Source organism: Eurytemora carolleeae, unplaced genomic scaffold (genome assembly GCF_000591075.1).
Source record: "Eurytemora carolleeae unplaced genomic scaffold, Eaff_2.0 scaffold456, whole genome shotgun sequence".
Lineage (NCBI taxonomy): Eukaryota > Metazoa > Arthropoda > Copepoda > Calanoida > Temoridae > Eurytemora > Eurytemora carolleeae.
In genome coordinates, this window is record NW_019402108.1 from 141,387 (window position 1) to 158,731 (window position 17,345).

General features: G+C 30.8%; 2 protein-coding genes across 2 annotated transcripts; both read left to right on the plus strand.

Moving 5' to 3' along the window:
- Positions 1-2,957: 2,957 nt before the first annotated feature.
- On the plus strand, positions 2,958-8,845 carry LOC111717866 (uncharacterized). The gene is made up of 6 exons (XM_023493322.1): positions 2,958-3,080; positions 4,709-4,877; positions 5,076-5,224; positions 6,217-6,354; positions 8,541-8,635; positions 8,737-8,845. Exons 1-6 carry the CDS (start codon positions 3,042-3,044, stop codon positions 8,798-8,800), a joined length of 654 nt encoding a protein of 217 aa, XP_023349090.1. The 5' UTR covers positions 2,958-3,041; the 3' UTR covers positions 8,801-8,845.
- A 4,403-nt stretch (positions 8,846-13,248) lies between these two features.
- Positions 13,249-16,644, plus strand: LOC111717860 (uncharacterized). Its single transcript, XM_023493320.1, has 5 exons — positions 13,249-13,370; positions 14,990-15,086; positions 15,302-15,645; positions 16,019-16,113; positions 16,491-16,644. Exons 1-5 carry the CDS (start codon positions 13,332-13,334, stop codon positions 16,549-16,551), a joined length of 636 nt encoding a protein of 211 aa, XP_023349088.1. The 5' UTR covers positions 13,249-13,331; the 3' UTR covers positions 16,552-16,644.
- Positions 16,645-17,345: the final 701 nt, after the last annotated feature.

Genomic DNA, 17,345 nt, shown 5'->3' on the forward strand with positions numbered 1-17,345 from the left:
GTTAGGGAGGTTTTAAAAAACGTAATACATCCATTTTTTAAGGGCTTTTTAAAAATGTGGTTTTTAGATATCTAATTAGAAATAGTTTACATGGCTCTTATTTTTTAGTGTTTTTATTTCCAATATTTCCTAGTTTATAATGGTCCTAAATCCACTGTGTTTAAGTTTTTACAGTACTAATTCAAGTATTTCATGATTCAGATAGCAGTTTTTCATGATTCAGATAGCAGTTTTTCATGATTCTGATAGCAGTATTTCATGATTCTAATTGATTCTAATTTTCATGTTTGAATTCCAGTATTTTTGTGCCTAACAATGGTTGTCATGCAAATAATTCTGTACTTCTGAGTTTTCATTGTTTATATTCCAGTATTTCTGAGTTTTCATGGTTCTAATTCAAGTATTTCTGAATTTTCATAGTCCTAATTAAAGTATTTCTGAATTTCCATAGTCCTAATTCAAGTATTTCTGAGTTCATGGTCTATTGCTTATTGCCCATTTATTTGATCCTATATATATCCTGTTAGTAATCTAGGTAAACAATTAAACTCAGTTTTTGACCCTTGAGTTATTGTTTAAATAAGGGGATAGTCGGCAATTTTTTATCAAGCGACACTTTAATCAAAGAGTATCATGCTTGATTCACAACGGTTCCCTTTAAACATTTTTTTAAAAGAAAATTAATAATTTTAAATTTGTGGTTGCTGTAAATTACACTTGCGGATCAATATAGTGATAGACCATGAAGGAAATTGAGAGAATTAATAAGATTTAACCCTATCTCTGCGGGGTACTTGAAAACCAGGATATGCTGGGCCGGGGGGGGGGGGGGCAATTTGAATAGGGTTAAAGTTAAAAAAACGTTAATTAGTTAAAGGTACACAGGAAACACATGAATTGCTTTAGATCAGATCTAAACTACCTAAAGTATCTTTTTTCTTTTTTTGGACGATTTGTTTCAAGTATTATCGACAAGTTTTATTTGCTATTCTACAATTGATTCTACAATTGGACAGCTAATATACAACATTTCCAAAGATTAAGTTAATAATTTAGGACCTCTGATTCAAAAATGTCATCCAAACAAAGAACTTTAAAAATGTTCTTCTCGTATTAAAATATATTTAAGGCTTTTTCATGAAAAGAGGATTTTTTCCAAAATTGATTCAAACGAAAACGTCTCAAATTAGCGACCTAAAATATAATTTTCTTACATTTTCATCTAAGATATCGCTAAGATATAGGGATTAGAGTGGTTGGCAAATACTCAATTCCTTTGCTTATTTTTTAACTGTTTTTACACGATACCCCTCAATTTTTCGTGCACCTTCTCTTTAACAAGTAGTGTTCTTGTTTGCTTCTAAATGATTAAGACCCTGAACGCGCGTAAACTGTGTAAAATGCCCCGTCACTCTTCTGATTGTAATCAATTAATCAAGGAGAACAGACAAATATTAGCTGTGTATGTAATTTACAGGCACTTTTTGATGGTCACATTAAACCTTCTCCCCCCCTGTCCCCATTCCCCCTCCTTATCCCCAGTCCCCACCCGCACAATGAAATTATTGAACCAAAAAATACGTTATATGTTCAATGCCATTTGTATTTGCTCTAAAACAATTTGCTTTCTGACAAATTTTCTCTCCGTCAGATTTGCTCTATGGGTCATTTGCTCCATGTCTCATCACGTCCTTGCATTATATATTTGTTTGCCGTTTGCTCTATACATGTCTATACCTAGCCACCCGGCCTCTCCTAATCGCAGCGCTTGGCCCCTCCAGGAGTCAGAATAATAATTACTTCGACCCACTTTTACAAGTAGGCCTACTTCTACAATTAGACCTATTTCTACAAGTAGATCTACTTCTACAAGTAGACCTACTTCTACAAGAAGACTTACTTCTACAAGTAAATCTAATTCTACAAGTAGACCTACTTTATATGTATACCTACTTTTACAAGACCTACTTCAACATGTAGACCTTCTTCTACAAGTAGATCTAATTCTACAAGTAGACCTACTTCTATATGTATGCCTACTTTTACAAGACCTACTTCAACAAGTAGAACTTCTTTTACAAGTAGACCTACTTCTATAAGTAGACCCTACTTATACAAGTAGACCCTACTCATACAAGTAGACCTACTTCTACTAGTAGACCAACTTATACAAAAAAACTACTTCTATAAGTAGACCTACATCTATTAGTAGACCTACTTATACAAAAAAAAAACTACTTCAACAAGTAGTCACACCTGTACATGCATATCTTTTATAGTAATAGCTGTGTACTCAACTCATGTACAAGTCTCCCCTTAACCCCATTATTTGGTCTACTAACATGACATACAATAAAGCTTTTAATCTATAATTGTTCTAAATGTTTCAAGGCTATCATGAAGGAATCATGAAGTAATGTTTTTCGTGGAAAAAAAATTACTCATAAGAGTACAATTCAGACGCAGACCTATTTACGCCTGGTAGAGATAGGCACTGCTTTTTTGAACGAACACAATTTTTGAGAACGAACAGAATAGGGTGTCGGTTAGAAAACAGAACGATGGATGAACGAAATGGATCGTTCAGAGAAATGAAAAAATTATCGTTTTTGGAAGACAAACGAAAAAAACGATTTAAAATCGTTCGAAAAAACTCGAAAAAACTTTGCTGACGAACAATTTTACTGAAAGATTAGTGAGAAAATGAACGAAATATATATTTTGAGAACGAACGAAAGAAATCAAAATCTTTTGAACGAACAACATGCCTGTACAAGAACAATGCCTGAACGAAGTGAAGAAAGGTCGAACTGGCCCATCTCTATGGATATATACGCCTGGTCTGCGACCATGACAGACAATAAGCCAAACTTGGGACTATTTTATCACAGAGCACCCAAAATGTTTAAATTTTTCTATAAAAGAAGTTGGTTTTCAAATATTATTATCAGTGTTGGAGCTTTAACTGCTAGCTGCACATATTCTTTAGACAGAGGTTTATTAATAAACTTGGTCAAATTCTCCAAATTATACTAAACAAGATGAAATCCGCTGTTGCCTGTATTGCCTTTGCCTTGGCGGTAAGTTACTTTAAAATAATTCTAAAGATTTTGTAAAGTTACTTTTTTGTTACAGTTTAAACCTAGATAAATAAGATAGAGCAAGAAATCGTTTGCACTTAAAAAAATACCAAAAAAAAATTAATAATTTGATATTTTAAAAACAGTGTTTACATTCACTTTTTGTAGTTGAACTGGTTGTGCTTAGTTTATCTAATTCACTCTATTTATTAATTCCTAGCTCAGTTTCATATCTATTTCATCTTTGGATATTTGTTAAGATTATTGAACTGTTAAACCTATTGAACAAAGAGTAATTAGCTATCCTTGTTGTTCACTGAGATCAATCTGGTTTGTCATCACAGTAAACTAAACAGATTGAGACGGTCAAAGGAATTGAGTCTTTGGAACAAAATCAAATATTTAAATCTCAATATCTTTAGAACTTGATTTTGTAAACCTTTGATATTTCAAACTCAGATTATTTGATCTAACAGAATTCATAGTTTGAAATATCTAAGGTCTGAAACATTTGGTTCCAAAGATTTAGTGATTAGAAAATCAGAGTTTGTGGCAAAGAGTAAATTTTTTTATGCGAAATTTCTGCTACGACTTTGTGACACCGAAGCTCCTCTGGTTTTGATTTTACGCAAAAGTATGCAAGTTTTTCTGATTAAAATAAAACAAGACTTTCGTATGTATAAATATTGCCAATAGCCGGTCAAACGGCTGAACCGATTGGGCAGACATTTTTTGTGGACACTCATGAGTGGCCGGGGGGTGTTAAAAAATTCGAAATTTTTTTTCAAATTTTTTTTATTACACGGGCAACGCCGGGCCCTTCAGCTATTTTAAACTATTTAAAACCTTCGGTTCTTTCTTAATAAAATGAGTTATGATTGAAACCATTTCAGACTTTAATATCACGTTCAGTTTACTTTCGTTAACCTTCGTGACATTATGATGGGCTCAAGAGGGTAAAAGATTATTCAATTTTCATTTTTGATTTTGTCCGAAAGTTTAGCACTATTTGTATAGTGTGTACAAAAGATAAGAAACGTTAGGAGAATTGTGAAACACAACGGTATCCCTTGGTTAATGCACAGAGTTAATACAAAGTAAAAAGAATAAATTAGGCATTCATTTTTTAAATCTTACAACAAACAAAGGCTTTACAGCCGTCAACGAAAAAAATTAGACATATTGTAAAATTTGTAATCTAGTTTGAATTCAATACACTTTTAGACATTTCTGGAATCCCTTAATAGCCACAAAACTAGTGAGTAAAAACGAGACAAATTCAGAGATCACAGATAAAGAGGGGCCCTGACCCCAATAATTTTGCTTTTAAAGTTAAAAAGGGAGTATAATAAAGGTACCAAGTCCAACTTTTCAGAGCCCGCTTATTTAAAAATACACCTCTAACTTTTATGGTCAGAGTGCAAGGGAGGACTTAATAAGAGTTTAAACAGTATTTCGGACAAATGTTGAAAAATAGTCATTTTTACTTTTACAAAAAAAATTAGTAAATTTTCCACACGTCGTTGCGTCAATTTTTTAGGCTTTTCAACGAAATAAATTTTAGATCTGTAGCTGTCTAAACAAATTGACTATAGTAATAAAAAGTGTACAATTTTGTTGTTGTTCAGGTACCAGCTGTGTATTCAACGTTCCTTTCTGCGGGAACCATTGGATCCGGTTTTGCATTTCCGTTCATTACTCTGGGAGGGTCTACAGCGGCGACCGGAACTACAGCCGCTTCCGGTCTAGCTATCACAGGCCTAACAGCAGCATCAGCTACTCTAGCAGGATTCGGAGGTATAGGGCATCTTATCTACATATATAAAGTTGTAATCTCTGTTTGGGTGTCTGTTTGTTTGTTTGTCGGATCATATCTTTTGGTTGGGGAACTCGGGAGGCCCATGGGAATGTTCTTAGCTTGGTTTTGAGATTCTAAGTTAAGTGGGTCGACTTTAATAGCGAAAAATTATAATATATCATTTTTTCCAAATTTAGGACTACTGCTGGTTGTCAAGGCCGGAGGAATTTTGGGAGGACTTGCTGCACTTAAAGTTCGAGGAGCTCTTAACAACAGAAACAACGGAAACAGCAGGAACCACAGTTATAGGAGACGTGGGAAACGCTCTGTAGAATCTGAAGAACAGGTTGGGAAACAGTTTATCTAATCCATTACGAGTCAAGGATAATCCATTAGTGGTCATGGATAATCCATTCCTGGTCAGGAATAATCCATTACGGGTCAGGGATAATTCATTACTGGTCATGGATAATCCATTAGTGGTCAGGGATAATCCATTACTGGTCATGGATAATCCATAAGTGGTCAAGGATAATCCATTACTGGTCAGGGATAATCTATTAGTGGTTAGGGATAATCCATTACTGGTCAGGGATAATCCATTATTGGTCAGGGATAATCCATTACTGGTCATGGATAATCCATTAATGGTCAAGGATAATCCATTAGTGGCCAGGGATAATCCATTTCTGGTCATGGATAATCTATTAGTGGTCAGGGATAATCCATTACTGGTCAGGGATGATCCATTACTGGTCATGGATAATCCATTACTGGTCATGGATAATCCATTAGTGGTCAGGGATAATCCATTACTGGTCATGGATAATCCATTATTGGTCATGGATAATCCATTACTGGTCATGGATAATCTGTTTCTTGTCAGGTATAATTTATTACTGGTCATGGATAATCCATTACTGGTCATCGATAATCCATCACTGGTCATGGATAATCCATTACTGGTTATGGATAGAGATGGCGTTCGGTTTTTGTTTGTTTCGTTTGTGACCGACCCATAAAAATTGATTTTGTTCATTCACAAAATTATTGATATTTGTTCAGTAAAATCGTTCATAAAATAAAAAAATCTGTTCATTATAAAAACGGTCGTTTTTTCAAAACTTTGAACGAATATATTGTTTATACTTCAGTAAATAAAACAATCGTCTTGTAAAAAGTGTATTCCAAAAAATCGTTCATACATTAAAAACACTTTTTTTGGTTTTTTAAAAATCCTTTGGAAAATTTGTTCGTTCAAAAAAAAACTATCGTTTTATCAAATTGGTTTTTTTCGTTTGTTTTTAAAACATTTTTTTATTTTTTTTTGAATTTGAGGTTGGTGAAGCGTTTATTTTTGATGCTATTGCATCAATGGATAACCTAGACTGTGGTAAGAGATATCTCTGTGAGCTTGCTGCAACTCCATTACCTGATTTGACAGAAGAAGAACTTTCTTCATTAATGCTGTTTCAGGTACATAGATACATTAGCTTGAGAACCTAGCGTTGCCCAGGGTACTCGAGTACACGAGTAAACGGTGCGGCGGTAGTAACTACAGTATGTCCCAAAAAAAACATGGGATTTAAGTGATAATTTTTTTATTTAGTATAGTAATACCCACTGAGAAAACTGTAATCCGTAAGATTTTCTTCTGCTGTGTTTTGACTGCATACTTTTGTACTTAGTAAAACAAGAAAATTACAGTTTACAGAGTAAACTTGTCCTTCTTCACTGTTTATCTTGCGGAGACATTATAAATCTTTACAGTCTTTTACCCTTTTTATAAAATAAACTCTAGCAAACCTAACAATATTATGGCTTTGAAATTAGGTATTGCAATGCTAATTCATATCGAAAAACGACATCGATTCGTTACTGAATTCCCATGATTATTGGGACACCCTGTATGATCATAGTTACTACCGCCGTTTACCCGTGCATGGTCGTAAATTACTGTTTTAGCTTTTTTCCCCTATTTAAAGTCTGACTCAACTTAGAATCTCAAAACCAAGCTTTAAATATTTTCGTGGTTCTCCCCTAGTTCCAATCAAAATTGAGGCAAATCGGTCAAGGGAATCCTGAGTTATGATCGATCGGACACACAGAAATTACAAATTTAAATACATAGATACCGTGTAACCCACAAAACTTTGGAATAGGAAGATTATATTTGTTTAATCTATATAAATTTAAAATTGTTTAAAAGCAAGCATTTAACCTGCAGTGGCTTGAAGTTGAACATTCGGCTTCCCGTGTCACTTTCCACAGCTTTGTGGGTCTTACTGTATTAAATTATCCCAACAGGGACTAGATTGACTAGGTTTACAAATTATTTTGTAGTCCTGGAAATGTTTGGTGAAAAGACAAATCATAATTTAAATTCAATTTTTTATTAATTATTGGTGGTCCAACTTTCAGGATGAAAAATATGGTTTTTAAAGTTTTTATTTAATCAATTTTAAATCTTATATAATATTTTTGATGGCCTTGTAATGTTTATTCTTTTGTTTCTGATTTTAAAGAAATATGTCGACCATGAAAACTGAACAAAAAAAGCGTTTAAAGGGACTGTTGGCGATATTTCAAATGCCTGATTCACAACTTATATTTTTAAGCATCGATGGGTAAGATAATGTTAATTTTTTCTGTGTAAAATTCTTGAAAATTCCGTCGTTATCTCTGTTGCATAAAAGTCATTTTGGTGAGCACACCTAATTGAAAATATCAAAAAATTAAACTAGAAAAATAAAGGTATCTTGTAAATAAAAAGCTGTACCAGCACCACTTTGTTGTCTTTATATTCCGTCTACAGTCTCTTTAAGAACGTATATTGGATGCTGTATCATGAATACAAGTACAGTCCCTTTAAGAACGTATATTGGATGCTGTATCATGAATACAAGTACAGTCCCTTTAAGAACGTATATTGGATGCTGTATCATGAATACAAGTACAGTCCCTTTAAGAACGTATCCTGGCGCTGTATCATGACTTGCCTATTTTATCCTACTTTGACATATCTAATTCTAAATGACTGTAATAACCGTCATTTATTTCATTGTTAGCTTTTCAGCTTGTAATTAATATTCTTCTTCAATTCAAGTCCTCGTCGTTTAAATCAATACAATGAAGACGACTTTCGATTTAAAAAGCTTGTCAGAGATCAAAACTTAAATAGACAGTTCGTCTTCATTGTATTGATATAACCATTCCTTTTTTCGTTTATTCATTTAACTTAAAAGTTTCTTTTATTCTAGAAATGAAAATCGAAAACCTTAAATAATAAAGTTCTAGATATCTTACAATTTATTGGAAACATTTTAAAATGCTAATTTATGAACAAAAAAAACTTATGTTTCTAACAATTTCCAGTAGATTGTTGAGAATGTCCAATAAATTAAGGTTTTTAGGAGCTATTTTATTCTTTTTTTTACCCGAAGCCGTGTTTCTGGTCAAAATATCAAATATTTATTTTTTCTTTGACACTACATAATATGTTTTTTTTTCTTCTTTTTCTGGGAACCTCTGTATATAGTATTTTTTTTTTCTTTTTTTGAGACACTCTGTTCATAGTATTTTTTTTCTCTTTTCTTTTGAGACACTCTGTACATAGTATTTTTTCTTTTTTTCTGAGACATAGTACATAAAATTTTATTCAGTCTGCTCCTGGACCAGTAAACAGTGGTAAGGCCCTTTTTGAAGAGGCAGTACGGCTTGGAGCAATCAGCAGAAATCAGCAATCCTGCCAAATTAGGTAAAAAAATTAAACAAATATAAACGAATATATATATTTTAAATATATAACACGAAGTCTAAATAATAATATAATAATAATAATAATAATGAATTGTTTAGATATAAGAAATGTGAAACTGTGTCAGCCCCCGACTTCACAGCATTTTCTAGCAATCAATTATAATTCTGTTCATCTTGTATATTTTATAAATAAATTTATTCAAACTTCCATGCTTTTTTTAGGAAACTTGCAAAATAAATATTTGCAAATTTGTCGATTAAAATTGTTGCAAATATTCTGTTGCAAAAGTAATAATTATTTAGAATGTTGCTAATCTTCATCTACTATATAATAAAACAAAACATTCGTATAATGTTCCCTATAGCCGGCCAAACGGCTCAACAGAATGGGCTGACATTTTTTGTGGACACTCATGGGTAGCCTGAGGGTGAAAAAGCAAAAAATTCCAATTTTTTTAATTCACACTTTCTTTTTTTTCAATTTTTTTCCACAGGCAACAGCCCTTCAGCTAGTAATATATAAAGATACAAGCTTGTCCAATGTGAACTAAACAAAAGGACCATGTGATTTCAAAAATGCAAAAAAATGCAAAATTTAAATAACTTGATGTGTAATCAAGAAAAACTAATAATATGCAAATTGCTTTTGACGTATGCAAATAATTTGTAAAAGTTTCTCTGCAAAACTTGTGCAATACGTTTCCTTCTGACATGGGCTTTCCAAAAAGCTAAAAATTATCAAAATTTATCAACTGGAATTGGGTCAAAACAAAGATTTAGTTCGTTACAGGAACAAAAATCATTCAGGCAGTGTGTCTGAGGACTCAGGCAGTAAGTATAAAAGCCCGGTTTTAGACCTAAAGGAAAGGCTATATGTGTTAAGGAAATGTCCGAAAATTTCAACAGCCTCAGACAAATACTTTTTGAGTTATGTAAAAAAAAATCTGTATTATTTTGTATTGTTTTGTATTGTATTGTATTGTATTGTATTGTATTGTATTGTATTGTATTGTATTGTATTGTATTGTATTGTATTGTATTGTATTGTATTGTATTGTATTGTATTGTATTGTATTGTATTGTATTGTATTGTATTTTATTGTATCGTATTATATTGTATTGTATTGTATTTTATTGTATTGTATTTTATTGTATTATATTGTATTGTATTGTATTGTATTGTATTGTATTGTATTGTATTGTATTGTATTTTATTGTATTGTATTGTATTGTATTGTATTATTTTTTATTGTATTGTATTGTATTGTATTGTATAGCATTGTATTGTATTGTATTGCATTGTACTGTATTGTATTGCATTTTATTGTATTGTATTGTATTGTATTGTATTGTATTGTATTGTATTTTATTGTATTATTTTGTATTGTACTGTATTGTACTAGGAGCTTTTAGGGCGCTTCGCGCCCATCTTCTCTTTAAATTGTGAACATGTTCTTTTTGTTTACACTTTAAAACAAAGAAGAAAAAAATTTTGCGGATTTTTAAAAAAAAATCGTGGATTTTTAAGAATTGAATTTTTTTACAAAATTAAAAACCTTTAAAACACATTTCTTTAAATTTTTATCATTTGTAAACCTTCCCTGTGTTCACGTAATGTCCCAAAAAAAATTTGGGCCCGATCGGTTCAGCCATTTTGACGTTTATTGGATACAAACAGACAGACAGACAGACAAGCCAAATTTATATATAGATTGTATTATTTTGTATTGTATTGTATTGTATTGTATTGTATTGTATTGTGTTGTATTGTATTGTATTGTATTGTATTGTATTTTATTGTATTGTATTGTATTGTATTGCATTGTATTGTATTATATTGTATTGCTTTGTATTGTATTGTATTGTATTGTTTTGTATTGTATTGTATTGTATTGTATTGTATTGTATTGCATTGTATTGTAATGCATTGTATTGTATTGTATTTTATTGTATTGTATTGCATTGTATTGTATTGCATTGTATTGTATTATATTGTTTTGTACTGTATTGTATTGTATTGTATTGTATTGTATTGTATTGTATTGTATTGTATTGTATTGTATTGTATTGTATTGTATTGTATTTCATTGTATTGTATTGTTTTGTATTATTTTGTATTGTATTGTTTTGTATTGTATTGTATTGTATTGTATTGTATTGTATTGTATTGTATTGTATTGTATTGTATTGTATTGTATTGTATTGTATTGTATTGTATTGTATTGTATTGTATTGTATTGTTTTGTATTGTTGTATTGTATTGTATTGTATTGTATTGTATTGTATTGTATTGTATTGTATTGTATTGTATTGTATTGTGTTGTATTGTATTGTATTGTATTAAATGTATTGTATTGTATTGTATTGTATTTCATTGCATTGTATTGTATTGCATTGTATTGTATTGTATTGCATTGTATTGTATTATTTTGTATTATTTTGTATTGTATTGTTTTGAGAAAAAGAAAAAAAATATCGTTCTATAAGGTCACTTTATAAGGTCACAATTTGGATCATTGTAACCAGTTGTACTGTACTTCTTTTAGTGTGCGATAGACAACTTTCAAAAAAGGTCTTTTTAAATCATTAACTTTTAAACTGTGTCCTAATAAATATAATAATTAACCCTATTTCTGCTGGTGGGGGGGGATATCAGTTTGACCTCCCTTCCCAGTAGTTTTTTTTACATAAATCAAAAAGTGTAGGTCTAATTGGCTATTAGAATTTTCTGACTTTTCATAAATACTCAAAGCCATCCATTTAGGTTTAAAACCAGTCTTAGTCCTTAGGCACACTGCCTGAATGTCTACTTTTTTCTGTAACAAACTAAATCTTTGTTTTGACCCATTTGCAGTGGTCAGATTTTTATAATTGTTAGCTTTTTAGAAAGCCTATGACATAAGGAAACGGATCGCAAAAACTGTTTGCATACAACACGTCAAAAGAAATTTCCACACTTTTAGTTTGTTTGAATTGCAAACCATGTAATTTAAATTTTGGCAAATTTGTGTGCATATTTGATATGGCATTGTCAAGGGCTTTTCAAAAATGTATATTTTATCTTTTTTTTTTGGATATTTTTGTTTTGCCAACATGTTTACAATTTGCCAAAAAAAAAATGCAAATTTGTTTCAGATTCTAAAAGTAGAGCTATATATGCTTTCCAATGATGATACTTATCGTTTGTCATATTTGGACATCAAACATGGGATTAAGAGGGGGGGGGCAAATTGACCCCCCCCCCAGCATATTCTGGTTTTCAAGGAACCCAGCAGGGATAGGGTTAAAAGTCGACCGTATATTGATAAATACCAACGAGTAAGACTTGTGAGCTTAAATAAATGTGGTCAGCCATTTTTGTAACTATTAGCGGAGATATTTAACATTTTTTGTAACTATTAGCGGAGATATTTAACAATTTTTGTAACTACTAGCGGAGATATTTAACAATTTTTGTTGAATTAAACAAAAAAAAGTTAATTTGTAAACAGTTTACAATATCTCCGAACATTTCAAAGGTTTAGCAAAGGTAGAAGAACACATAATTTTGGAATTCCCGAGACTATTAGTTCTTATTGTAGAAAATATAAATATTTAATTCTTAAAAGAATTAAATATAAAATGTTGAAGTACGCATTAAAAATAAAGAAATGTATTTGATTATTTCTAACTAAAGTCTACATAAATTATAATGTATTTGTCTAAGCTAATTAAACACTAAAAAATATTACTGATAGCCATTTTTTAAAACAAAATTTTTTAATAACACAATTTAAAAAAAAGAGTATACTGTAGTTTTCTTTTTTAATTAATGCGTTTTATGTTTTAAATGAAATAAACACATATTTGAAAAAAGAATTACATTTACTGTTTATTATCAAGTTGTCATTTTTCTTTGCAAATCGTATTTCCCAAAGGAAAGGGGAAAAAAATTCCGAGCAAATTATTAATTAAGCAATTAAGAACCTTCCCTCGGGCCATGTCAGTTTACACAAAAAAATTGGCCCGGAAGGTTTAATCGTTTGGCGTTTATTTGACACAAACAAACAAACAATCAAAATTTATCTATAGTTCGCATTTCATTAAATAAATCTAAATAAAACCTAAATTGTTTAAATCTTTGATAGCATGCTCAGTCAATCATGTTAAAACAAAAATTATTTTTTTCTAGGTAATAGAAAATTAGCCATTGGAAAACGTGGATTTCTTGAAAACAGCGTAAGAAGGATTTTAGATTATACTAGCTGAAGGCCCGGCGTTGCCCGTGGAAAAATAAGATAAAAAAATTTGGCAAACAAAAAGAAAGTGTCCACAAAAAAATTCACCCCATTCGGTCGAGCCGTTTGGACGGCCAGAGGGAACATTTATATAAATGTCTTGTTTTATTATATCGATTATTAAAGAATTATATTTTTTCAATTTTCCTCCACGCAGAGATAATTGCTCAGAGTACACAGTTCAGTGGTCACCCATGAAGGCTATCCTGTACGTATGCTATACCGATTCGTATGAACTATGACTGGCACATTTCGTAATTTTTGACGCAAAAATGCGTCGCCTTGGATCCTATATAAAGCGATAGAAACATGGATTTTGTATCAATCGTGTTGGAGCATTACTGCTAGCTGCACTGATATCATAGACAGAGGTTTATTCTTAAACTTGGTCAAGCTCTTTTGATTATACAAATCAAGATGAAGTCAGCTGTTGCTACTCTTGCTTTTGCCATGGCGGTAAGCATTTTTTTTTGTAAAATTAGAGTATTTCATGATTTTTCATGAAATACTCTTTCTTATTTTCGTTGTAATTTTACTTAACTAGTAGATTGTAATAACTTTCGAATTGATTTCCTTTTGGCAGAAAAATTTTATTAATATGAACTCAAAAAACATTCACTTGCTCCAAAAACAGATGTTAAAAGATTTAATTTATGATCACTGATGTTTTTTTGTATTGCATTAAACTTTTTTTTCAAAATTTGAATTCTTCATGATTGCTAATGCATGTATAATTTCAAATAAAAGCAAAAAAATATTATTAAATTATTTTTAAGCTTTTTTATTTTAAAATTTTAAGTAAAATATCCTGAATTTTTACTTTCATAAAATTTTCTCAGTGGATTATAAAAACCAACACCAAAAATGTAAGTAATATAATCTTTAAAACAATATGTTCTCCAAACATAAACACTAAGGCCTAAGCTTAATATCTAAAACGTTTATTTCAGCAATAGCTTGATTTGTTAAACTTAGGGAGATATTTACAATTAATTGACTTACTGACTGACTTCAAAAGGAACAAAGGAATTAAATATTCGTCACAAACTATTACTTGATAATTCCTAATCTTAGCAACCTGATGGTGTTAATAATTAGAATTTCAAACATAATTCATAGTTTTCCCCATCAGGCTGAAAAGATGTAAGGATTAGAAAAATAAAAATTGTGGCAATTAATCCATTCCTTCGTTACCTACTTGAACTTCAGATCTATTTCTTTCTTATTTTCGAATCAAATATTGACTTTTCTCTTTTTAACATTTAAAGGAAAAATTTAAAGTGACCCTCCATGTAAATATAAGGGTACCCTTAACCTTATAAAGGGGGTCTGAATCTATGCATAGCCGGGGGCGCCCCCTAGAAAAAGGCCTTAGAGAATAGGTATAGGGTTAAAATGCATGTTCATAGTCCAATTTTGCATGGCCAGCTTAAAGAAAAAAAACATATACCGATAACTTTAATAGTTTGTGTGCTAGGGAGGGTAGACAAAAATGCCTAAAAAAGGGTAAAAAAAATGAAAAAAAAAATATTTATTTTTGTTTTAAACAAATATCAAAGTGTGACACATGTCTCCACATGCATTTTTCAAAGGCTTTTCAAAAAATATAGTTTTAGATCTGTAGTTTTAGTTACAAAAAAGGTATGGGCTATTTTAGATTTTTTTTCACAGACCGGACTTTTTTCCGCACTGTACCCTACCTTGTAAATTAAAAAATTTTAACAGCAAATCCTTTAAATTACTATTTATTAAAAGTCACAAAATTTCACGGTGATAGTGTCAAAAATGAGAGTGCTAGAACAAAAAAACTACAGGTGGGCGCCAAACGCCCCCCCCCCCCCAACCTGTTAGGGTTAAAAGCTTTTTCTGATCAATTATGAATTATGATATCTATATTTATAATATTGTTAAAAATTCAAGAAACGACAGTATATTCCAAATTATTGATCAGCTAGATAACGGTTTTTAGGGTACCATTGTGAACCGGACATCACCATCTTTGCATGAAGGATCACTTGAAATTTCGCTCACAGTCCCTTTAATTCACATCTTTTTGAATTAAAACTATATTTTAGATTCCTGCCGCGTATTCTATTTTCATAAGCGGGGGAACTGTTGGAGCAGGATTTGGTCTGCCCCTTATCACCCTTGGGGGCACAGGAACCACTGCTGGTAAAAAAAAATACTAAAAAAATACTAAAAATTTAATAAAAAAAATGTCTTACAAAAAAATGCATTTCGGCAAAAAATAAAAATATGTTTTAACTTGCAAGATTCTTCTAATTTTGATTCATTTAAATTCTAAGAGATCACTTAAGAAGTAAGGATTGTAATGAATGGTAATTTTTACAAATATTTATAATTTTGAAGGTTTGATTTATTTCTAGGAACCGCTGCAACTACCGCCATAGGCATCACAGGTCTTACAGCCGCCTCCGCCACTTTAGCCGGGGTCGGAGGTTTAGTTGCTGTCGTCGGAGCTGGAGCTGTCCTCGGGGGTCTAGCCGCTGCTGCCGTCAGAGGAGCTGGTTCTCGAGGTGGTTCCCAAAGAGGAGGCAGGAGGGGTAAGAGGTCTCCCGTCAACCAGGAGATGATCGGAGAACAGTTTGTGTTTGATGCTATTGCAACCATGGATACTATTGACTGCGGAAAGAGATATCTCTGTGAGATTGCCGCAACTCCTCTTGAAGAACTCACACAAGAGGAACTATCTTCTCTTCTCCTTTTCCAGGTTAAAATCTTTTTTTATTTTTTTCACATTTTTTTAAATTTTTTTTTCGAAAACTACTTTTTTAAAGGATACTGCTTAAATTGTTTTTAAAAGGAATTGAGTATTTTTAAATCTTTAACATATATGCAACCCAATGTCGTAGACCTTCAATATTTCAAATAATGAATTATGTTAGATCAAATAATGTAAGTTTGAAATATCAAATGTTTAGACCATCAGGATGCAACGATATATAAGAACATTTGAGTTTGTGGCAAAAAAAAAATATCAAAACTTTAGGCTGGAAAAATAACATTTTGATTTTAGTTTTATAATGGCGGAATTCCGACATTGGATCCTAGAATTTTTTTTAAATAACATTTTTGTTTGTTAGTCCGCCCCCGGAGCACCTGGAAGCGGCAAAGCTGATTTTGATAAAGCTGTCAGACTTGGAGCTGTCAGCAGAAACCCTAACACCTGTCAAATTAGGTACTATAAAACTCTACTGACACAACTTTGTAACCTCGTAGCTCCTCTACTTTTGATTTTACGCATAATTATGAGAAAAGTAATTTTATATGGTTACAAATTAGGTATTTAACCTTTATTTCTCTAAGTATAGATTTTCGTGGTTTTTTTTGCATGAAAACGTTTTAGTTTTTTTAAATTACTGAACATTTAAAATTCAAGATTTCGCAGATTTTTCATTAGTGGATTTCAGAAAAACACTTTATTTTTTTAAATTACTTCACCGGCTTTCACTTAATTTAAAACAAAAAAAAATTGGTTTATTCGTTTTAACGTTTATTAATACAAATAAACATGAATAGATAAGCTGAATGTATTAATAATTAACATTTTTTTAGATACAAGAGTTGCCAGACTGTTGACGTTGATGCCAGCAGTTTGCAGCAGAACCAGCTTTAATTTGTTTTTTTTTGTATTTTTTCAAAATTGCATTCATTCTGATAGATTTATATTACATTTACGTATCAAAGTAAAACATGTGTTTTAATCTTATGTAAATGAATTATGCAAGATAGATTTATACAAGATAGAGTTATAAAAGATAGATTTATAAAGGTATAATTACAAAAAGATAAAATTACAAAAGATAGAAATATAAAAGGTAGAATTACATAAGATAAAATTACAAAAGATAAAATTACAAAAGATAAAATTACAAAAGATACAATAACAAAAGATAGAATTACTTAAACGGTATAATTACAAATGATAGAATTACAAAAGATGCAATAACAAACGAAAGTATTTCTTAAAAGGTATAATTACAAATGATAAAATTACAAAAGATAGAATTATAAAAGGTAGAATTACAAAAGATACATTTACAAAAGATAGAATTACTTAAAAGGTATAATTTCAAATGATAAAATTTCAAAAGATAGAATTACAAAAGATAGAATTATAAAAGATACAATAACAAAAGATAGAATTAATTAAAAGATATTATTACAAAGAAAGAAATATAACTGAAGGTAGAATTACAAAAGAAACAATTGAAAAAGGTAGACTTACAAAAGGTAGATTTACAAAGGGTAGAATTGTAAAAGATAAAATTACAAAAGATACAATAACAAAAGATAGAATTAATTAAAAGATATCATTACAAAAAAATAAATGCTAAAGGTAGAATTACAAAAGATAGAATTACAAAATATACATTTACAAAAGATACAATAACAAAAGATAGAATTACT